At 52.4% G+C, this 24480-nt stretch overlaps 1 protein-coding gene across 1 annotated transcript in view; it reads right to left on the reverse strand.

The window, feature by feature from the left end:
- The window catches only part of LOC144732389 (uncharacterized), a 198591-nt gene that overhangs the window by 95077 nt on the left and 79034 nt on the right, over positions 1–24480 (reverse strand). The window contains exon 5 of the mRNA XM_078613899.1: positions 21500–21640. Coding sequence (XP_078470025.1) covers positions 21500–21640 — 141 coding nt within the window. The remainder of the gene's footprint in view (positions 1–21499; positions 21641–24480) is intronic.

Genomic DNA, 24480 nt, shown 5'->3' on the forward strand with positions numbered 1-24480 from the left:
GTCAACAAGCGACGGCCGTCGTCCAGCAGCGCAGACAGAACGGTTGATGGGATTTCAATAGATGTGTATATACGCAGCCGTGCATTGTGCACGAACACATAAATATATAGATGAGAGAAGTTGAAATGACGTTTTTCAGAATGAGATGTTGAAAGCTGCTCGCGTTAAGTTTATTGTTGGGAGTCATCCCCGATAGGAACTGAACAAAAGGTGAGAAACGGGTTTGCTGGCTAAGGAGAGGCCGCCACACGCAACACGACGACGACGACCAAAGAGATGGAGCGACGAGAAGAGTCAGAGATGGTCGGTAGCAGCACCGGGCCGTGAGGCGTGGGGACGACGACGACGTGGGGAGAGAGGCCTTTCTCCAGCAGAGAGTAGACAATGGCTGATGATGGTGATGATGGTTATGACATCTGGAATGTTAACGCTGCGGTTGCAACAATGTACCAACAGTCGAAATGCGTTCATAATCAACGATTTTTGGGTTTAGATCGCGTTATTTATAAATGTGTCGTAACCCTCCACCACCCGACACGGCCAATCAGTAAAACAGTGTCACGTTGACAAAAGACAAATAGTTCACTGCTTTAGCCCACCGGTGTGTTGAAGCGTGAAACCACAACATTTACAATTTCACGCTTCAACACACCGGTGGGCTAAAGCAGTGATCTATTTGTCTTTTCGATTTAAAGCTTTCGTGACTGCAGGGATTCATCTTCTTGGTTTTTTCGGTAAAGTCACGTAGAAGGGAAGTAATAAAATAATAAAAATAAAACATAATAAAATGAAACAATTCTCACGACGTTTCGGCCACAACAGCCGTCCTCACCTGAGGACGGCTGCTTGCGTTGTGGCCGAAACGTCGTGAGAATTGTTTCATTTTATTATGTTTTATTTTTATTATTTTATTACTTCCCTTCTACGTGACTTTACCGAAAAAACCAAGAAGATATTTGTCTTTTGTCAACGTGACACTTTTTTACTGATTGGCCGTGTCGGGTGGTGGAGGGTTACGACACATTTATAAATAACGCGATCTAAACCCAAAAATCGTTGATTATGAACAATATTGGTCGCGAAAGCCTACGTGTTAAGTCGAAATGCGGCACGCCCCAATTCCATTCTGGGGGTCGATACAGCCGACGTGCCTCCGGACTTGACGAAATGAATACCGCTTTCATATTCTCAGGTTTTTTCGGTAAAGTCACGTAGGTAAAAAAAAACATTAAAATTAATGAAAGTAAAATAAAACAAAACAAAATATTTATTTTGTTTTGTTTTATTTTACTTTCATTAATTTTAATGTTTTTACCTACGTGACTTTACCGAAAAAACCTGAGAATATGAATCATTGCAGTCACGAAAGCTTCAAATCTAGAATGAATACCGCTTTGTGGAACGTCAACAGCACGCATCCTTACGGACAGGCCATGGCCCACGATGTGGGATTGTGGAATTTTCACGACTCGCTCGGGGATTTCAGGAGAGACGAGCGCCACACAAACTGCACCCCGCGCTGCCACTGGGACACTGCCACTGATCGACGCGGCGGCGCCGACGACATTCATATCTGCCTTCAAAATAAGCACACAAAGGTCATGGCAACCTTAATGTTCCCTTCGTGTTTGTTCTCAAAACTTTTTGACTGCACCTCTCATGTACACAATGCACACGCCACGAATAAAAGCTTATGTAAAAAAAAAACACTTCCAATTTATATAGCATCTTTCCGGCTCAATCCTTGTGTGCGTCCAACGAAATTACACCAATTTCTGCCGAACCAGACGCCCGCAATGGTTGCGCGTTTACCTCCCACGGTGTGTGCCTGCCTCGCCTCGCTTCGACCTCATCATCCCTTTCTGCCGCACATTTGCTCATCGATTAAGATTTTTTTTTATTTCAGACGAGTGAGCGCCAGTTGAGAATTCGTGACCTTTCTAAAGGGAGACTTGGGATGCTCGGTTCATTATCGGTTGTGAATAATTATTTTAAAAGAATACAATGGAAATTGTAAGCCGACTCCCTGGAGGCGAAGGTTGGTCGGCCACGCTGAGATATCCACAGAGGGCAGTACAGCAAGCAGGTTGCTCACACAAATGTAAATATGGTTTTAGTTAGCAGCTCAACTATGCAGATTTCTCTTGGCATTTCGACTCCCTGACTCATTTAAAATATTCAATCAGGAATTGGACGAACATTTTTATTTTTTTCTTCCTTTTCACTGAGAATTTTGAGGTACCCGGTGTACTGTACCTGCATAAAATGCACGTACACACAAGCGGGTGAACGTAGAACTTACTTCGCACCGTACGTTGCCAGCCGTGGTAATCGGAGATGCGGGGAAAGGACAACACGCTCAACACAATAAGCACTTCTAAATAAATTAATGTTAAATGTAGAGAACACCGATGGGTTCAACAAACTGCTTGCCGTACTGCCGTCTCTCGCGGCCACCTTTGCAGCCAAGCGCGCGTTTTGGGCTTCCACAATTCTCTGCGACCCACCAACCCCTTCCCCGGATTACAGGCAGGATTATTGTAATGCCCGAAGGCAGCCACTAAATGCGCCCTTGCTGTCCTCATATGCAAATCATCCCTCGGCAAGCCGTCACGAACGAACGAAACTTCGCCGAGACAACTTCGTCTGTTGCTGATGTCAGCCAACAGCTGAACCCGGCCTCAAATAATGTTTGCTAATTTCAAACATATTAAGGATGAGCGCAGCCCGATAGAACGCGAGACGATGGCTCCGTAATGTAATGGGTGCGCCGAACGTGGCATTAAAGTAATTGGCTCGCAATAGAGGAGTGCGGTAAATCTCCACGCTGTCCACGCCGGGGGAGCGTGTGTGTGTTGGTGTGTGTGTGGGTGTGTGTGTTGGGGTGTATGTGTGTGTTGTGGGTGTGTGTGTTGTGGGTGTGTGTGTTGTGGGTGTGTGGGTGTGTGTGTGGGTGTGTGTGTGTGTGTTGTGGGTGTGTGTGGGGTGTGTGTGTGGGGTGTGTGTGGGTGTGTGTGTTGTGGATGTTTGTGTGTGTTGTGGGTGTGTGTGTGTTGTGGGTGGGTGTGTGTGCTGTGGGTGTTTGTGTGTGTGGTGTGTGTGTGGTGGGTGTATGTTATGGGTGTTTGTGTATGTGTGTGGGTGTGTGTGTGTGTTGTGGGTGTGTGGGTGTGTGTGTGTTGTGGGTGTGTTTGTGTGTTGTAGGTGTGTGTGTGTGGGGTGGGTGTGAGTGTGTGGGTTGTGGATGTTTGTGTGTGTGTGGTGTATGGCGTGTGGATGTGTGGTGTGTGTGTTGTGGTTGTTTGTGTGTGTGTGTGTGTGGGTGTGTGTGGATGTGTGTGTTGTGGGTGTGTGTGTGTGTGTTGTGGGTGTGTGTGTTGTGGGTGTGTGTGTTGTGGGTGTGTGTGGGTGTGTGTGTGTTGTGGGTGTGTGAGGGTGTGTGTGTGTGAGGGTGTGTGTTGTGGGTGTGTTTTGTGGGTGTGTGTGTGGGCGTGTTGTGGGTGTGTGTGGGTGGGTGTGTGTGGGTGTGTGTGTGTGTGTTTGTGGGTGTGTGTGTGTATTGTGGGTGTGTAAGGGGTGTGTGTGTGAGGGTGTGCGTGTGTGTGGGGTGTGTGTTGTGGGTGTGTGAGGGTGTGTGTGTGTGAGGGTGTGTGTGTGTGAGGGTGTGCGTGTGTGTGGGTGTGTGTGTGTGTGTGTGTTGTTATACGGGGAGCGGTTGTGTAGCGGTTAGCGCGCTGCACTACGAACTTGGCGACCCGGGTTCGATTCCCGCTCACGGCAAACACCAGTGACGATTATCTGAACCGGTCCTGGGCCTCCCCTAGGTCGACTCAGCCTCAAATGAGTACCTGGTGCGGTGTGTAAACATCGCCGCTAGGGAGACAAAGGCGGTCGGGCGTGGTGCTGGCCACCCACCCCCTCGTGTACCGTTCCAGCCTTCATAGGTGCTCGCTAACAGCACTTGCCCCTACAGTCTGTTAAGGCTATACGAAAGATCTTTGTCTTTGTGTGTGTTGTGGGTGTGTGTGTGTTGTGGGTGTGTGTTGTGTGTGTTGTGGGTGTGTGTAGTGTTGTGGGTGTGTGGAGTGTTGTGGGTGTGTGTGTGGGTGTGTGTGTGGGTGGGTGTGTGTGGGTGGGTGTATTGTTGGTGTGTGTGAGGGTGTGTGTGAGGGTGTGTTGTTGGTGTGTGTGTGGGTGTGTGTGGGTGTGTGTGGGTGTGTGTTGTGGGTGTGTGTGGGTGAGTGTGTGTGTGTGTGTTGTGGGTTTGTGTGTGGGTGTGTGTGGGTGTGTGTGGGTGTTGTGGGTGTGTTGTTGGTGTGTGTGTGGGGTGTGTGTGGGTGTGTGGGTGTGTGGGTGTGTGTGCTGTGGGTGTTTGTGTGTGTGTGGTGGGTGTGTGGTGGGTGTGTGGTGGGTGTGTGGTGGGTGTGTGTTATGGGTGTTTGTGGGTGGGTGTGTGTGGGTGTGTGGGTGTTGTGGGTGTGTGTGTTGTGGGTGTGTGTGTGGGTGTGTGTGTGGGGTGTGTGTGGGTGTGTGGGTGTGTGTGTGCTGTGGGTGTTTGTGTGTGTGTGGTGTGTGTGTGTGTTATGGGTGTTTGTGTGTGTGGGTGTGTGTGGGTGTGTGGGTGTGTATGTGGGTGTGTGTGTGTTGTGGGTGTGTGTGTTGTGGGTGTGTGTGTTGTGGGTGTGTGTGTGGGGTGTGTGTGGGTGTGTGTTGTGGATGTTTGTGTGTGTGTGGTGTATGGCATGTGGATGTGTGGTGTGTGTGTGTTGTGGTTGTTTGTGTGTGGGTGTGTGTGGATGTGTGTGTGTGTGTTGTGGATGTTTGTGTGTGTGTGGTGTATGGCGTGTGGATGTGTGGTGTGTGTGTGTTGTGGTTGTTTGTGTGTGTGTGTGTGGGTGTGTGTGGATGTGTGTGTGTGTGTTGTGGGTGTGTGGGTGTGTGGGTGTGTGTTTGTGTGTGGGTGTGTGTTTGTGTGTGTTGTGGGTGTGTTAGGTGTGTGTGTGTGGGTGTGTGTGTGCTGTGGGTGTTTGTGTGTGTGGTGTGTGTGGTGGGTGTGTGTTATGGGTGTTTGTGTATGTGTGTGTGGGTGTGTGGGTGTGTGGGTGTGTGTGTGTGTGTTGTGGGTGTGTTTGTGTGTTGTGGGTGTGTGTGTGTGTTGTGGATGTTTGTGTGTGTGTGGTGTATGGCGTGTGGATGTGTGGTGTGTATGTTGTGGTTGTTTGTGTGTGTGGGTGTGTGTGGATGTGTGTGTGTGTTGTGGGTGTGTGGGTGTGTTGTGGGTGTGTGTGGGTGGGTGTGTGTTTGTGTTTGTGTGTGTGTGTGTTGTGGGTGTGTGAGGTGTGTGTGTGTGGGTGTGTGTGTGTGTGCTGTGGGTGTTTGTGTGGTGTGTGTGTGTGTGGTGGGTGTGTGTTATGGGTGTTTGTGTATGTGTGTGGGGTGTGTGTGTGTGTTGTGGATGTTTGTGTGTGTGTGGTGTATGGCGTGTGGATGTGTGGTGTGTGTGTTGTGGTTGTTTGTGTGTGTGTTGTGGTTGTTTGTGTGTGTGTGTCGGTGTGTGTGGATGTGTGTGTGTGTGTTGTGGGTGTGTGTGTGTGTTGTGGGTGTGTGTGTTGTGGGTGTGTGTGGGGGTGTGTGTGTGTTGTGGGTGTGTGAGGGTGTGTGTGTGTGAGGGTGTGTGTTGTGGGTGTGTGTTGTGGGTGTGTGTGTGGGCGTGTTGTGGGTGTGTGTGGGTGTGTGTGGGTGTGTGTGTGTGTGTTTGTGGGTGTGTGTGTGGGTGTGTGTGTGTTGTGGGTGTGTGAGGGGTGTGTGTGTGAGGGTGTGCGTGTGTGTGGGGGTGTGTGTGTGTGTGTTGTGGGGGTGTGAGGGTGTGTGTGTGTGAGGGTGTGTGTGTGTGAGGGTGTGTGTGGGTGTGTGTGTGTGTTGTTATACGCGGAGCGGTAGTGTAGCGGTTAGCGCGCTGCACTACGAACTTGGCGACCCGAGTTCGATTCCCGCTCACGGCAAACACCAGTGACGATTATCTGAACCGGTCCTGTGCCTCCCCTAGGTCGACTCAGCCTCAAATGAGTACCTGGTGCGGTGTGTAAACATCGCCGCTAGGGAGACAAAGGCGGTCGGGCGTGGTGCTGGCCACCTACCCCCTTGTGTACCGTTCCAGCCTTCATAGGTGCTCGCTAACAGCACTTGCCCCTACAGTCTGTTAAGGCTATACGGGGGATCTTTGTCTTTGTGTGTTGTGGGTGTGTGTGTGTTGTGGGTGTGTGTGTTGTGGATGTGTGTGTTGTGGGTGTGTGTGGATGTGTAGGTGTGTGGAGTGTTGTGTGTGTGTGGGTGTGTGTGTGTGGGTGTGGGTGGGTGTGTGTGTGAGGGTGTGTTGTGGGTGTGTTTTGTGGGTGTGTGTGTGTGTGGGTGGGTGTGTAAGGGGTGTGTGTGTGTGTGTGTGGGGTGTGTGTTGTGGGTGTGTGAGGGTGTGTGTGTGTGAGGGTGTGCGTGTGTGTGGCAGAGGTGGGACAAAGTCATTGTTATGCAAGTCCAAGTCGAGTCGCAAGTCATCAAATTCATGACTCGAGTCTGACTCGAGTCCAAGTCACATGACTCGAGTCCACACCTCTGGTGTGTGGGTGTGTGTGTGTGTGTTGTTATACGGGGAGCGGTAGTGTAGCGGTTAGCGCGCTGCACTACGAACTTGGCGACCCGGGTTCGATTCCCGCTCACGGCAAACACCAGTGACGATTATCTGAACCGGTCCTGGGCCTCCCCTAGGTCGACTCAGCCTCAAATGAGTACCTGGTGCGGTGTGTAAACATCGCCGCTAGGGAGACAAAGGCGGTCGGGCGTGGTGCTGGCCACCCACCCCCTCGTGTACCGTTCCAGCCTTCATAGGTGCTCGCTAACAGCACTTGCCCCTACAGTCTGTTAAGGCTATACGAAAGATCTTTGTCTTTGTGTGTGGTGTGTGTGGTGTGTGTTGTGGGTGTGTGTGGATGTGTGGGTGTGTGGAGTGTTGTGGGTGTGTGTGTGGGTGGGTGTGTGTGTGGGTGGGTGTGGGTGTGTGTGGGTGTGTGTGGGTGAGTGTGTGGGTGAGTGTGTGGGTGTGTGTGTTGTGGGTGTGTGTGTTGTGGGTGTGTGTGTGTGGTGTGTGTGTGTGGATGTGTGTGTGTGGATGTGTGTGTGTGGATGTGTGTGTGTGTGTGGGTGAGTGTGTGGGTGAGTGTGTGGGTGAGTGTGTGGGTGAGTGTGTGGGTGAGTGTGTGGGTGAGTGTGTGGGTGAGTGTGTGGGTGAGTGTGTGGGTGAGTGTGTGGGTGAGTGTGTGGGTGAGTGTGTGTGTTGGTGTGTGTGTGTGTTGGTGTGTGTGTGTGTTGTGGGTGTGTGTGTTGGTGTGTGTGGATGTGTGTGTGTGTGCTGTGGGTGTTTGTGTGTGTGTGGTGTATGGCGTGTGGATGTGTGGTGTGTGTGTTGTGTGTGTTGTGGGTGTGTGAGGGGTGGGTGTGTGTGGGGGTGCGTGTGTGTGGGGGTGTGTGTGTGTGAGGGTGTGTGTGTGTGAGGGTGTGTGTGTGTGAGGGTGTGTGTGTGTGTGAGGGTGTGCGTGTGTGTGGGTGTGTGTGTGTTGTTATACGGGGAGCGGTAGTGTAGCGGTTAACGCGCTGCACTACGAACTTGGCGACCCGGGTTCGATTCCCGCTCACGGCAAACACCAGTGACGATTATCTGAACCGGTCCTGTGCCTCCCCTAGGTCGACTCAGCCTCAAATGAGTACCTGGTGCGGTGTGTAAACATCGCCGCTAGGGAGATAAAGGCGGTCGGGCCTGGTGCTGGCCACCCACCCCCTTGTGTACCGTTCCAGCATTCATAGGTGCTCGCTAACAGCACTTGCCCCTACAGTCTGTTAAGGCTATACGGGGGATCTTTGTCTTTGTGTGTGTGTGTGTTGTGGGTGTGGGTGTGTGGGTGTGTGGGTGTGTGGGTGTGTGGAGTGTTGTGGATGTGTGTGGATGTGTGGGTGTGTGGGTGTGTGGGTGTGGGTGTGTGTGGGTGTGTGTTGTGGGTGTGTGTGTGGGGAGCGGTAGTGCAGCGGTTAGCGCGCTGCGCTATGAACCCGGCGACCCGAGTTCGATTCCCGCTCACGGCCAACACCCAGTGACGATTATCTGAACCGGTCCCGGGCCTCCCCTAGGTCGACTCAGCCTAAAATGAGTACCTAGTGCGATGTGTAAACATCGCCGCTAGGGAGACAAAGGCGGCCGGGCGTGGTGTTGGCCACCCACCCCCTCGTGTGCCGTGCCGGCCTTCATAGGTGCTCGCTAACAGCACTTGCCCCTACAGTCTGTTAAGGCTATACGGGGGAGCTTTGTCTTTGTCTTGTGTAGGTGTGTAGGTGTGTGGGTGTGGGTGGGTGTGTTGTGGGTGTGTGTGAGTGTGTGTTGTGAGTGTGTGTGTGTGGGAAGCGGTTGTGTAGTGGTTAGCGTGCTGCGCTACGAACCTGGGTGACCTGTGTTCGATTTCAGAATCGACAACACCAGTAACAATTATCTGAATGGTCCTGGGCCTCCCCTAAGTCGACTCGGCCTCAAATGAGTATCTGGTATGGTGCTTAAATATGGGCCACTGGGGAGACAAAGGCAGTCGGGGTGGTTCTGGCCACCCACCCTCTCGTGTTCCGTGCCGGCCTTCATAGGTGCTCACTCCATCTCTTCTCTAGCCCGTGCCGCGCCCGTTTAGCCCCCTCGATCCGGCCGAACAAAAGCTGTTTAGGCATGCGGTGGCTGGGCATGCGGGCTACATGACCCAGCCAACGCAGCCTTGCCTGCCGGAGGAGCTCACCGATGGGACTTTGCCCAAATCTTTCAAGGATTTGTGAGCTCCTCACACAATCCAGCCTGGTTAAACCCAGGATGGATCGTAGGCAGGCCAGCCTAAATGTTTCCAACCGGCGAAGATGCTCCATTAGGGGGGTCCACGTTTCGCAAGCGTAGAGAAGGGATGGAATGACTGTGGCCGAGAAGACCTGAAGCTTCGTGCGGAGCGACAGACCAGGTAGCTTCCACACAGCGTTACGCAACCGATGAAAAGATATTGCCGCTCGACTGATTCGGAGTAAGACCTCTGCTGTTAAACTGGAGCCGGTCATAAGCACACTGCCCAGGTATGGGAAACTCTCCACTCTCTCCACTACTGCCCCATCACCGATTGGGAGTTGTGGGGGTGGAGTGTCCGATGGTACAAAATACCCAGGCAGGTGCTTAGTTTTGGTGGGGCTGATGGTAAGGCCCCACCTCTTAGTGGCACGCTCCAGTCTCAGCAGCAGCGTCTCCAACTCCTCCTCTAAATGAGCAGCTATTACCAAATCATCGGCATACATAACGTGGTTGACCAATAGGGAGCCATCCCTTGATCGCACCCGGGCATCGAATCAGCCTCCTATTATATCTGTACCAAATGGAAATTCCGCCGGTACAGCTATTGAAGGCTTCACGAACTACGCGGTCAAAATAGATGTTAAATAATGTGGGAGCCAGAGGACATCCCTGCCGCACCCCAAGGTGTACAGGGAAACTCCGAAAGCACGAAGAACAACCCAGAGCCCAGGCCTACTGATGGTATCATAGGCCTTGACCAGGTCAATAAAGCAGAGATGTAGGTCTTGTTGGAATTCCCTACACCTCTGCTGTAGCAGACAGACAGAAAATATGGCATCTGTGCAGGACCGTCCTTTCCTGAAACCGCATTGGGGCTCCGCAAGCCCCTCTTCAGCTTGCCTAGCAAGGCGATGTTGAATAATCCTTGACAGGACCTTTCTCGGCACACTGAGGAGTGAGATGCCCCTGTAGTTGTTATAGTCTGTGCAGACCCCCTTCTTAAAGAGGGGGACCACCAGGGCATCCTTCCAATCCTGCAGAACCTGTCCAGTGGTCCAGACTGTTGTTATGTCATGTAGGGCAATCTGTGCACAAACACCACCCTCCCTGAGCATTTCGCTTGGGAGATCATCTCTGCCCAGTGCCTTTCCTAGTCTCAGACTCCGGATACACACACACATACACACACATACACATGTCCATGCTACATGCGTGTGGGGAGAGTGCAGCAGTTAGCGCGATGGTTTACGGCGACCCGAGTTTGATTCCAGCTCATGTCCAACACCAGTGACGATTAATTTAATCGGTTCTGGGCCTCTTCGAGGTCGTCTCAGCCTCAAACGAGTACCTGGTGCGGTGTGTAAACATCGCCACTGGGGAGACAAATGCGGCCGGGCATGGTGCTGGCCACCCACCCCCTGGTGTGCAGTTCCCGCCTTCATAGGTGCTACTCGCTAACAGCACTTGCCCCAACCGTCTGTTACAGACTATAGCGGGGATCTTTGTCTTTGTGTGTGCGTACACTGGCCGTGTGCTGGTGGAAGGGGGGTGTGAGGGGGCTTGGATGGCCGTGAGCGCACGGACGCAGTCGGTGTCGTTCAGGATTTGGTTTTCACCCTGGGGACGGGTTGGCTCCTGTTTCACTCCGCAGCATCCTCATTAGGCTTTCTGAGCTCATAGGGCAGACAGACACACACGCACACGAGGGCATACATACAAACAAGTGGACGTGAGCTCACACACACACGCGCGCACACACACATGCGACACGGAAATGCGGAAACGCCCAGGCCAAGACAAATATCCCCGGATTCAGACTGTTAGCCTGGGCAGACAATTAGGGCAATTGTTGTGTGCAGTGCATGCTCAGGTTGAGAGTATGCCTGTGTACCCCCCTGTTGCTGATGTTTACAGTTTATTGCACGAGATACTCAAATTTAAGACGAGTCAAACAGGAGGCCAGATTCAGAAAAATTTTCCAAGACGCTGTGCAATGTCTAGGGCCTGGGATGTAGCTTTGTGCGCCACTGAAGACGAACAGTGCATGCAGTCACACACGCAAGGACAAAGATCCCCCGTATAGCCTTTGACAGACGATTGGGGCAAGTGCTGTTAGCGAGCACCTATGAAGGCCGGAACGGCACACGAGGGGGTGGGGAGCCAGCACCACGCCTGGCCGCCTTTGTCTCCCTAATTGCCATGTTTACACACCGCACCAAGTACTAATTTTGAGGCTGAGTCGAACCAGGGGAAGCCCAGGACCGGTTCAGATAATCGTCACTGGTGTTGGCCGTGAGCGGGTATCGAACAGTGCATGCAGTCACACGCGCGCGCACGTGCGCAGATGCACGCAGCCCCACACCCCCTCCCTCCCGCCCTCTCTCCTTCAGCCTCCAGCAGCCGCGTGCTCAATGCCCATCTCGTCTGGGAGTCCGTGTCCTCAGACCTGCCAATCAATACTCCAGTCTGCCACCTCCAAAAAGCCACAAATGCATTCAGCAATCAGCCGTGCACTCAGTATCTCGTAGCCTCTATCCCTCCACCCCCACAGCCGCAGCGCTCTCTCCACCACCTCCCCCCCCCACTCCTGCGGCCGCCAGTCTTCTCGTCATCACCCCGACCATCCACCCACCCCTTACAAATCCCCCCCCAGCACCCCCCACCCGGCCACAGCGACGCGCGCATTCACTTGGGGCGCAAGCGGGGAGACGGCGGCGCTGCCGTCTGTCTGGGCTGACGAGCAGCAGGAGCAGCAGGAAGGGCGAGCGATCGCAAAGCCGCCGCGCTTCTCCCGGCGGAGAAAACGTCACGGGGGGGGGCGGGGGGCGAATCAGCGCGGTTCAAGGTGGAGGGGAGCAGCGGAGAGGAGGCGAAGAGGCAGAGAGACGGACAGAGAGACAAAGGCAGATATGGAGAGGAAGTGGGTGGGAGGGGGGAACTGACACGGAGTCTGGGTGGGGTGGAACAAGCGAGAAAGATTGAAACCGGCAGAGACAGATTTAGGGACACAGGGAGAGAGGCACAGACGGGGATATGTGTGGTACAGTGGTGATAGAGACAGAGAGAGATGGTGGGAGACAGAAACAGACTGAGAGGGAAAACGATGGAGAGGTTTTGGAACTGGAATAAGAATCATGTTTTTTTTAGTAGGGAGATGTACCCATGAGATTAGAACGAGCTAAACTGACGTATCATTACACCGTGGGTGCCACGGTGGCTAGGAGATGTTAACTACCTCGCCTGGTTTTCAGGAGGTCGTGCGTTTAATCCCGACCCTGGCGCCTGCTGTATATTTTGAGTTTTCTCCCCGTGGTCGCGTGGATTTTTCTCCAGAACCTTCAGTTTTTCCCTCCACATTTAGAATCGACACGTGTTTAGAGTATTTGGTTGCTATACATTTCTACGTGATAAGCCACTTCGTTGAGCTATCATTTGTGGCCAGGTCGCTTCTAAAAAAGAGCCGTATAGCTCAGTCGAGCCATATTCGGAGGCTCTTTTCTCCAGCACCCCCAACACAGCTTCACCTACCGTACCATCATCGAACACCGCTGTGCACCTCGGAATATTGCACCCGTGACAGAGCCTTACCCGGTAAAATTAAATGTTTAAAAACAAATTTATAGTTTATAGGGAGCAAGAGAGAGCAATTCAAATTCCAAGAACACATTTGGGGAGGAATGGAGAGTGGGAGAGAACACAAATCAACCTAAAACGCACACAATTCCCCTGACAGGCTATGGAGGCAAGTGCTAGAAAACGAAAACTATACTCGATGTATTTACCAGGTAAAGCTCACTAGGCTATAAGCTTTTTTTGAGAGGCAACCTGGCCACACATGAATAGCATAAAAATCCATGCCGCCGCCACCACCACAACGGGGAGAGATCACACGAACTCCATATATACAACAGGCATCGTCAGGGTCCGAGATCGAACCCACGACTGCCTACTTTCCAGGCGAGGGAGATAACATCTCGCCAAGTAATGTTCGAAAGCTCAAATTAAAACCAAAAAGACAGATAATGAGGTCGTGTGGCCAACACCTTTGTCTTCCTAGTGCAGATGTTCACCCTGCTCCAAATATCCAGATACCACTTGCCACTGATGGAGTGCACGGTCATAAAGCAAACCCCCAACTTGCTGAAATCGCACTCCAGTGCGCAAACCAATGCCCCACCACTCACCATGCACACACATATAATGTACAGACATTCAAGTAGATTATACTGGAACACTTACATTGAAGGGAGCGTCATTCAAAAGTCAAGAGATTGCCACAGAGATGAAACGTCGTTTTTGTGAATTCGCCCGGGTGACTCGTAATCAGGTGACCGGTTCAGATCGCGGTGAGGAGGCAACTTAACTCACACATCGTCCCTGCACGGTTTAAGAACCGGGTATGGTTTGTGAGAATTCGACAGTTGTTCGTCCTGTAGACAAAGTTCCCTCCCACACGGTGGGTTCGGGGTGGGGGGGGACGCAATTTCAACCCACAAGCTCGAGAGGCCGCGTCCACATCTTCGTGCCGAGACTTTCATCCTCCTTATCTGAACAAAAATCACGTGATGGCACAAATATCCACACACTCATCATCAATGACAATGCCTAAACAAACAAAAACCCAAGTGTGCAACAAGCAACGTTCCGGGCAAGGGCCCTTCTTCAGACAGCACTTGAGAGGCCTCTACACAAAGCTGCGGGACAGCGAGGGGTGTGTGGACGGCGTGGGGAGGTCTTCATCCAGCAGCGGGTTGGACATTGACCGAGGGCGATGAGCTCAAGGCTGTGTCAATGGGCATGGAAGTCGTCGACCGTTTTTCGAAACTTTATCGCAGGACTTAGAAACAATGTTCAGTGGGGCGACTGCATTTGAAGAGATGTTGATGAGTGCAGGATCCAGCGCGTGGAGACAATTATCTGAACCGGTCTTGGGCCTCCCCTACGTCGGCTCAGCCTCAAATGAATACCTGGTGCTATGTGTAAACATTTCCACTATGGAAACGAAGGCAGCCGAGCATGGTGTTGGCCACCCTCCCCCTCGCGTCCCGTGCCAGCCTTCATAGGTGCCGTTCACGAACAACATTTGCCCCAACAGTCTCTTAAAAGTGACGCAGGGGACTTTTGTCTTCGTCTTAACATCCCACCACTCTCAGGATACTTCACCGCATCTCACAAGGCAGCCACATTTAATTGCGCTCAGTGGTAATTGTGTAGTGCCGTTTTATTAAAACATCCTCTCAGCAGAGTTGGCCGATACCAGTTTCTGGAGCTCCATTAGGGGTGCCAGCTAGTAGCAAAAAGTGAATGCACGTTCTAACCATAGGGGAAAAACTAAAACACCCCCAATAAGATTTTGCACAAATATTATTTAGGGAAGAGGAAAATTGTCAAGTTAACTTTGCTATCAATTAATTAAAATAATTTTTATTATTATTTACGCATCCATGACATCGTTATTGATTCTGAATACATTCCAGTAAGGCCCTGTATTATTAGGATGTTTCAGAAATGTATAATTTAATGTTTCGCATGTTGAAGGAAATTGGAGCACCAGCCAGAAAAAAAAATCCATGCATAGGATGGGATAACATTGTCAAAGTAGAAATATTGTTCATCAACCTACTTGCTCTGTTGCCAGTGGCCACCTACCTCCTAGGCCTGCAGTGAGTCTCAGCTTCGATTTAAAAAAATACCAGGTAAGGCCCACTGAGCTACTATATAGCTCTTTTTCAGAAGTGACCTGGCCACAGATGATAGCTCGACAAAGTGGCTTGTTACATGAAAATACATCGCAGCTAAATACTCTAAATGCATGACGATTCGAAATGTGGAGGGAAAACTCGAGGGCCCGGAGAAAAATCCACACAACCACAGGGAGAGAGACATGCAAACTCAAAATATACAGCTGGCGTCAGGGTTGAGACTGAACCCACGACATCTCGCCACCATGGACGATAATGATCTCTGCACGATCCACCAACCCCATCTCCAAACAAATGGCTCATGGTGCCTGCGACAATGAAGTCCCAGCACGTTGGAGTGATGCCCGCACCGCACACCAATTACGCTTCACTCCCCTCCACGCCACACATCGCCGTCAAACGTTTGGTGAGCATACGCTCACCACCATCGAAGTGATGTGCACCCTCGGGGTTCTGAAGTCGCTTGTGAGCAGCACACGAGCGGAGGAGCGTCAACGAGCCGTCACTCGGACGCACAAAGCACCCCACCCGCGCGCCTTCACGCTTCAAACGAGCTGGCGAGAAATAACTTGAAATTAAATCGTCGCAATGTTTGCCTTGATAAAATCCCTCGTGGACAGGCAGAAAAAAATGCTCCCCCCAGGTTCAAGTCGCTGTCACCTCCAGAAGGATAAGACGCTGCCGGCTGATAGGCGATGCCCTGCTAGACGTAAACAATGACCGTGGGGCCCGCCCACTCATCTGCAGACAGTACCCAAAGTATGCCAGTAATCTCCAATGATCGCCGCTTCCTTGGCCGGGAGTAAGTCAGTCAGAGCTGAGCCCGGCTCACAAACGTGGCCGAGCCTGGCCCAGTTCCATGCCCCTGAAGCACTCGTCTCATCCACACCGCCTTGTGTCCCGTCTCATCCACACCGCCTTGTGTCCCCCGTCTCATCCACACCGCCTTGTGTCCCGTCTCATCCACACCGCCTTGTGTCCCCCGTCTCATCCACACCGCCTTGTGTCCCGTCTCATCCACACCGCCTTGTGTCCCCCGTCTCATCCACACCGCCTTGTGTACCGTCTCAGCTACATCGAAGTGCGCAAGAAGACTTTGCTTGATAACAAAATAAAGACACATTTGTCAATTATACTTCATTACTGTGTTACAAAAAACGGCCATTGGACAAAATGTGACCTATTACACAAAAAGCTGTTTTCAAGAAATTAGTTTTCAATCGAGAATTTAAAAAGCACAACTCCAGTGGCTTCCTAATAGGGAGAGAGAAACAGAAGAATGCTGCTCTCCCCTCTTTCTCTTCCTCTGCGACTACTTTACCTGCAAGCCGCGAGCCGTCTCCCTGATCACTCTTCGGCGAGCCGTGCGGTAGCAGGGGACACGGCGCGCCCCGGCTGCGCTTTCTCGATGGAAAGGCCGCACAACTCGTTGCGCAGCCACACGGCCGGCCGGAAGCCGCAACAAGGTGTGGGGGGGGGGGTAGCGGGCCCAATTTCTTCGGCCTTCCGACTACGCCGGCGCTCGACAATGCATCCCGGGTGGCTCGCTCGGTGCGGCTGGGCCACATCAGGGACTCCGCGCTGCGCACGGCGAGCCCGGCGTGTGGGGCGCCTCCGCATTGTTTTACTAGGTAAGGCCCCACTGAGCTATATGGCTCTTTTTTCAGAAGCGACCTGGCTATCACAAATCATAGCTCAACGAAGTGGCTGATCATCATGTGGAAAATTATAGCAGCAGCTAAATACTCTAAACTCATGTTTCTAAATGTTGAGGGAAAAGCCGGAGGACCCGGAGAAAAATCCACACAACCACGGGAAGAACCACATGCAAACTCCAAACATACAGGAGTCAGGGTCGGGATCGAACCTATGACCCCCTGTATACCAGGTTGAGAGAGATAACATTTCACCACCGTGGCGCCCATGTACTGTGGGCCAACAATGTCAGCACCTTGAAGCAGGTTAAGGCGTCGCCTTAATCTGCCCCCCAGCTCACACTGGGACGCCGCGGTGGCGAGATGTTAACTACCTGGGATAAAGGTCGTGGGTTCGATCCCGAGCCTGACTCCTGTACATTTGGAGTTTGCATGTCTCTCTCCCCGTGGCCGCGTGGATTTTTCTCCAGATATTCCGGTTTTTCCCTCCACATTTAGAATCATCATGCGTTTAGAGTATTTGGCTGCTATAAATGTCCATGTGATAAACCACTTCGTTGAGCCGTCATGTGTGATGGTCAGGTCGCTTCTGAAAAAATAGCTCTATAGCTCAGTGGGCCTTACCTGGTAAAATAATTTTTTTTAAATAGTTTTCGTTTTTAAATAGTTTACATTCCCGCACCCCTTATGTTACCTGCCCCCCCCCCACCCCCGCTGTGAGGTCATGTAGCCCCCCACTTGCAATGGCACTGCACATGCTCTTGGGCTAAAAGTGGAACTCAGGCTGACAGTGAGCTTGGTTACCAGTGGTTGCAGAAATGCAGCAACGGGCGTCACTCTCAACCCTCCAACACCACCTGTCTGACATCTGACAGAGTTGCCATCTTTACACTCACAGAGTGAGTAGCGCTCGTGTGTCGAGAATGAGCTATGAAACCAGCCCTCCAAACTGGTTAAACTGTCGCTAACGACGGTCTCGTTAGTGAATGAATGGGTGGAGAGCCGCGCTCCAGCCGCCAAACCCTCGCAATCAGCCACCTCATTGACAGACGCGTTAATCACCCGACTATATCCGGCCTATGCCTAAAAAGCAACACAACGGTTCATGCAAAGTAATTAAAACTTGACTAAAACCTGCAAAAAAAATGGCAGGCTGCCTCGCAAACTTTAATTACCCATTGCATTGCCTTCCCAGCAGACAGGGACAAAAATAATAAATCTTTGATGAAACAGTAATTGCAAAAAAAATATAACGCTTAAATAATTGGACATTGCTGGCACAACATCAAACATCTATGCCCTGAAGATGAAATGGAACCTGTAAACGGAAGTGTTAAAAAGACGGCATTTGTTTTAAGTGCAGAGAGAGTTTTATCCCATCCCGCACATTGGCTTCCGAAAGCAAAGACTCAATTCCCAGTTCAATTCCTTAATGCGGCAAGGGACTGCAGCCAGGAAGTAAATGGCATCCGTATGGTTTCCACAAACACCATTAAATGTGTAGGCAACGATCTTGCGATGAGCACTGTGAAGGTGTGTGGACTATTTTGGAAAAGTGCTACCCGCAAGGACCTGTCTTTGAACGTAAGCATGTATGGCCAACTTCTCTCGCACCATACGTAGCCAACCGTGCTGATCGGGGGGAAGAATAGCAAACTAGACACAAAAATAAGTTCTAAAGTAATGCATTTTCAATCTAGATTTAAAGGTCCATAGCCCCAGTGGCTTTCTAACATAAAGAATGTGGACATGCAAACCTAACCTTACAGCAAACCAATAGAGATACGGCAGTCCTCGCTTAATGTGCGGTGGTCAAACAACGTAGTTTTGATATAATGCGGTTACTCTATTTGGAAAAAATTTCGCACTCTGACCCACATTCACCCACACTCACCATTACCTACACTTGCCCCTCTCGAGCAAAGCACAAAGGGTGGTCATGTGGTGCAGCTGGAAAACACAGCCACCTTCTTCTTCCCAGTGCTGATGTTACAAATCACTGCACACCCACAAGTTTGACAGCCAAACTGAGGACGATTCCAATTCGTCTACCAACTAACTGTACACAATTTGGAAAACAAATGGCGTAGCAGGGTTGCCATGTGTGCGCACGCGAGCGACGTTCTGCTGTGGCTGACAAAAGTGCTTGCCTCACAAGATTTGCGAGTTCCAATCCAGGATATGGGTCGACTTAAGATACTATCCCGTTGAGGTTGGTCTATGAGTACCATTTTGAGGGAAGTCAACCGTTGTTGTACTATGTCATCCTTCCTCGCACCTCCGATTAGCACAGTTGGCTACGTACGGTGCGAAAGAAGTTCAACATACAAACATACATTATTCAAAAGCTCACTATAGGAATGTGGAATGCCCACCATACGTTGGCTCAAGGCTGCCAAATATATTTGAGCATTGCCCCCTTTGCTTGTTTGAGCTGGGAGACACTTTGATTCGACTGTGACTTGGAACCGCCTTGGTGGTTTATAAATTGTACAAAAAACATTTCCCGTTACCTCTTGCTCAACTTTGTCCAAGTGGTGGCAACAACAATGCTCATCACTTCACAATCGCCACTGGAAGCCGATCCGTCCGTAATCTGTCCACATGACAATTTCCAACCTGCCCAAAGGTTCTTTCGAGTCTCAAAGTTGATTTTGTTCACGGCAGTATCACGGCAAATTACTAAAAAAACTCAACACATTCGTCAACAGCACTGCCTAAAGAGGAACAGTGTATAAAAGGCGACGTTTTGGGCGATGGTCCTTTTCTCACAGCACGCAAATAACGGAAAATTAAGACATGCACTCACGCAGACACACGGGTTCACAACGAAAATGATACGAAACCTGTATATTCAGTCTTCCTGTGCGCGGCGCCCAACACACGGCGCCCCGCACGTTGCCCCGTGCAGTGTGCTGCGTGTAGCGAGCTGCGTGCAACGTGCTGCGTGCAGTGTGCTGCGTGCAGCGTGCAGCGTGTAGCGAGCTGCGTGCAGTGTGCTGCGTGCAGTGTGCTGAGTGTAGCGAGCTGTGTGCAGTGTGCTGCGTGCAGTGTGCTGAGTGCAGCGTGCTGCGTGTAGCGAGCTGCGTACAGTGTGCTGCGTGTAGCGAGCCACGTGCAGTGTGCTGCGTGTAGCGAGCCGCGTGCAGTGTGCTGCGTTTAGCGAGCCGCGTGCAGTGTGCTGCGTGTAGCGAGCCACGTGCAGTGTGCTGCGTGTAGCGAGCCGCGTGCAGCATGCTGCGTGTAGCGAGCCGCGTGCAGCGTGCTGCGTCTAGCGAGACGCGTGCAGCGTGCTGCGTGTAGCGAGACGCGTGCAGCGTGCTGCGTGTAGCGAGCCGCGTGCAATGTGCTGCGTTTAGCGAGCCCCGTGCAGTGTGCTGCGTGTAGCGAGCCACGTGCAGTGTGCTGCGTGTAGCGAGCCGCGTGCAGCGTGCTGCGTGTAGCGAGCCGCGTGCAGCGTGCTGCGTGTAGCGAGCCGCGTGCTGCGTGTAGCGAGCCGCGTGCAGCGTGCTGCGTGTAGCGTGCTGTGTGTAGCGAGCCGCGTGCAGCGTGCTGCGTGTAGCGAGCCGCGTGCAGCGTGCTGTGTGTAGCGAGCCGCGTGCAGCGTGCTGCGTGTAGCGTGCTGCGTGTAGCGAGCCGCGTGCAGCGTGCTGCGTGTAGCGAGCCGCGTGCAGCGTGCTGCGTGTAGCGAGCCATGTGCAGCGTGCTGCGTGCAGCGTGCTGCGTGTAGCGAGCCGCGTGCAGCGAGCCGCGTACAGCGTGCTGCGTGCAGCGTGCTGCGTGTAGCGAGCCGCGTGCAGCGAGCTGCGTATAGCGAGCCATGTGCAGCGTGCTGCGTGTAGCGAGCCGAGTGCAGCGTGCTGCGTGTAGCGAGCCGCGTGCAGCGAGCTGCGTGTAGCGAGCCGAGTGCAGCGTGCTGCGTGTAGCGAGCCGCGTGCAGCGAGCTGCGTGTAGCGAGCCGCGTGCAGCGAGCTGCGTGTAGCGAGCCATGTGCAGCGTGCTGCGTGTAGCGAGCTGCGTGCAGCGTGCTGCGTGTAGCGAGTCGAGTGCAGCGTGCTGCGTGTAGCGAGCCGAGTGCAGCGTGCTGCGTGTAGCGAGCCGCGTGCAGCGAGCTGCGTGAGCGAGCCATGTGCAGCGTGCTGCGTGTAGCGAGCCGCGTGCAGCGTGCTGCGTGTAGCGAGCCGCATGCAGCGTGCTGCGTGTAGCGAGCCCCGTGCAGTGTGCTGTGTGCAGCGTGCTGTGTGCAGCGTGCTGCGTGCAGTGTGCTGCGTGCAGCGAGCTGCGTGTAGCGAGCTGCGTGTAGTGTGCTGCGTGTAGCGAGCTGCGTGCAGTGTGCTGTGTGCAGCGAGCTGCGTGCAGCGTGCTGTGTGTAGCGAGCCGCGCGCGCTGCAGTCCGCAGTGTGTGGCGTGCCAAACGTGATGGCGTGCACCATGCGTTCAGCATCACGAGTCATCACGCAGCCCGCCACGTGCCACGCATAGTAACATTGCACGCAACGTGACGTTACACGCATTGTGACATTACAATACGTGTAACGTTACATATCAAGTGCAGTGTGCCACATTTTACACCCAGCACTTCATGCACGCATTATGTAAGCGCTATGCCCTGCGCTTCATGTACTGTGTGTTAGGCGTTTCGTGCCGTATATTGAGGAAAGTACTACTGCCGTGCATTAGTCACCGATTATCATGCTTTGTGTTATGCACCAAGTATTGTGTCTGTGTAACATGTTCCAGGCTTTATGTGCATGTATTATCTGCTCTATGTTATGTAGCCGGTCTTATCTACCGCACGTTAAGTGGCTTGCATTAAGTGCTGCATGTCACGTAGGACGTATCTTGCTCACGCTGCACGGCATGCATCACGTGCTGCTCTTAGATGCCGCATCATGTATTATCTCCCGGGGATTAATCGTCATTTATGAAGTGCTGCACACTGCACATTATGTTCCGTGTATGACGTGTGCTGTTTCGCATCACGTGCTATTGTATTACCTTCCAAGTGTTATGTTCCATGTATTAAGTGATGTGTGCTGTGTGTCATGTACCATTAATTATGTCCCACGTTGGATGTCATGTGCTACGAGTTGTCACGTATAAAATGCCTTGTATTATGTGGTGTGTTGCATGTAATGCACTGTGCATCCGGTGCCATGCATTACAAGTTTCGTACTACATGCGATGTTATATCATACGCTGCGCTTCGTGTACCCTACAGCATGGTCCCTGCATTACGTGTCGTGCCCGTGGTTACGTGTCGCGCCCATGGTTACGCGCCATACCCTGCAGGCTGCGGTGCGACGGTTGGTCAGTGCCGGGGCTGCAGCCCTCCTCGTCGCTGGCGTCAGCACACTGGCTCGCCCCGTCACACCTCATCAGCGAGGACGAGACGCACTGCCCGTCCCGGCAGCGGAACTTGCACTCTGAAACGCAGCAAGAAGCAGCGCACACGCTCAGGACCTCGGCACGCCTCGAGCACACTGGCAGCCTGTGCTGTGCTTCTTCTCCGTCTCATGTCAGTCTCGAACTACACCATTGCTCTCGTGGATAAGGGCATTCTTCGTTTGCAACTCTTTAAAATAATCATTCAAATTCATAATGCGCATTCCATCCGAGGATCCAAATGCAGTGAACACCTCGTGTGAGACCAAGTCACAAAGCCTTCTTCGAGGTCCGTCCGCTTGTCTCTTATCCACACGAGCTGATGCACCTTCCCACACAACCCTCTACGGAGGAGTGTTTGTCACATGCAAATGAAAATGAAAGTGTTTGAATCTCCCAAATTAAGTTAAAATCCGATTTTGGCTTTCCCTTTTTTCCCTTTTCAACCGAAATACGAGAGAAAACGTTCCAAGGGGCGCCTTAGACCGCCGTGTGGTTTGTCCGTTCGCGTGTGCCAATCGGTGTGCTCGTTACTGGCATTCCACTGGAAACGATGACTGCTTCCCAACTTTCATGATGGGGAATCGTTTCTGAAAACGGTGACCGTTTATCATTCAACGGCACGAGTTCTCATCCAGTCAGGGCCACAGTGGCTCACGTTTCCACAAACGGCATCACGACCCGAATCTCCACCACGCCCATTCTTCCCAACCCCTCACTCTTGACACTCCCACCATCTGTCTGCCGCTCCCAATCCCGACAATAGCCCAACAGACTATTCCACGAGCCTGTCGTGCCAACGAGACCAAGCTGTGTGATCGTCGCCATCGCGGTGACATTGCCACAACTGTCCACTCCTCGACACCACCAGGTCTTGGGTGCCGCGGTAGCGAGATGTTAACTACCTCGCCTGGTATACAGGAGGTTATAGGTTCAATCCTGACCCTGAAGCCTACTGTATATTTGGAGTTTGCATGTGCTCCCTGTGGATGAGTGGATTTTTCTCCAGGTGCTCCGTTTTCCCCCTCCACATTTAGAGTCAATGTGCATTTAGAGTATTTGGCTGGTATACATTTCTACAGAGGGAAAAAAGTATTTGATCCCCTGCTGATTTTGTACGTTTGCCCACTGACAAAGAAATGATCAGTTTATAATTTGAATGGTAGGTTTATTTGAAGAGTGAGAGACAGAATAACAACAACAAAAATCCAGAAAAACGCATGTCAAAAATGTTATAAATTGATTTGCATTTTAATGAGGGAAATAAGTATTTGACCCCCTCTCAATCAGAAAGATTTCTGGCTCCCAGGTGTCTTTTATACAGGTGAAATATTTGAAATGACGGCAGGAAACCACTTGACGGGTAGCACACTTTTTATTAAACCTTGACTTGTCACGATACAACGTGTGGTCACTATTCCTCTGACTACACACACTTCAGTTGACACGTGTGGTCACTATTCCTCTGACTACACACACTTCACTTGACACGTGTAGTTACTATGCCTCTGACTACACACACTTCACTTGACACGTGTAGTTACTATGCCTCTGACTACACACACTGCATGCTCACACTGCACTCCGCCCCGTAACGTCCGTGGAGCCTACAGGCCCACCCCAGCTTGGGCGTGGGCCACAACCTCTGAGTCCCAAGGGCCGGCCCTCTCACGGACGCTCGGCCCCGGGTCCCAGGGTTCCGCCTCTGGGTCACACAGAGCCCCGGCCCCTACAGGACAGCGGGACTAGGTACCGCAGGGCCCTATCTCTTCCTCCTCCGTCTTCAGTCTTCGCTGGTCACTCGCTCCCCGTGCGCCTGCGCGCATCCCCTTATATAGTCCCCGCTCACGGGAGACGGAGTGTATGCGGACCTCGACGTGAGCATCGCTCCTTAGTTGACCAATCACGACGCGCTGTTCCTACGATCCGTTTTCCCCAGCGCGTGTTACCACTACACAACCAATCACGCCGCGCTGCCACACGATCACTCCCTCTCAAGCGCGTCACCGGCACACAGCCAATCACTACGCGCTGACACACGATCCCTACCCCAGCGCGTATCACCACTACATCACCCCCTCCCACATAGCTCGCAGCCGGCCCGGCTGCTAAACAACAACACAACACAACGTCAACACAAGAAAAACCCCACCCCCCAGTGTGCCCTGTAACGCAACAACAACAACACAACAACAACAACCTATGTACAAATCGACAACCAACACAATAAAAGTCAACAACAACACACACAACACCTAGATAAGAAGCTATGTACAGCCCGACGAACAACACAATAAAAGCGAATTCCAGAAAATGAGCGCGTCCAGTGTCTCTGCGACTACATGCAGTGACGAGGCGCTCCGGCCGCCTCGACTCCTCAATCGGTAGATCATAACAAGTAGCGCGACCTAGCGTGAGTCCGCCTGGCCGGTCCGTCGTATGGGACGGGACGCTGACGACCGTCCGGTGGCTCCGGTTGCTCTGGACGGCGCGGATCGGGCCTGGAAGGACCGGCCGCGCCGCGAAGATCCGGCCGCCGGTGGTCGGCAGCTGTCAGTTCCGAGACACCTGGGAGCGGATCAGGCGGAGACATGTGAGGATCAGGCAGAGACATTTCCCCCCTTGGGTCGTCGGTCACGTCACATGCTCGGCCCTCACGACACAAAGGGAGGCCATATGGAGGCGAGAACGGTTTCAGTCGGGAGGGGTGGACGTACCAACGGCGCTTTCCCCATTTTATTTGAACGCACTGGGGGCGTGCAACCCGCACGACCTCCACGGGTCCCCGCCATGGCTTCAACAATTTAGGCGACGTAGCCAAAGGTGCCTGAGGGCAATGCAGCCAGGTTTCCAGTCGTGCACGGACACCTTCCGTGCACGC

This window comes from Lampetra planeri, chromosome 42 (genome assembly GCF_965212315.1).
Source record: "Lampetra planeri chromosome 42, kcLamPlan1.2.h2, whole genome shotgun sequence".
Lineage (NCBI taxonomy): Eukaryota > Metazoa > Chordata > Hyperoartia > Petromyzontiformes > Petromyzontidae > Lampetra > Lampetra planeri.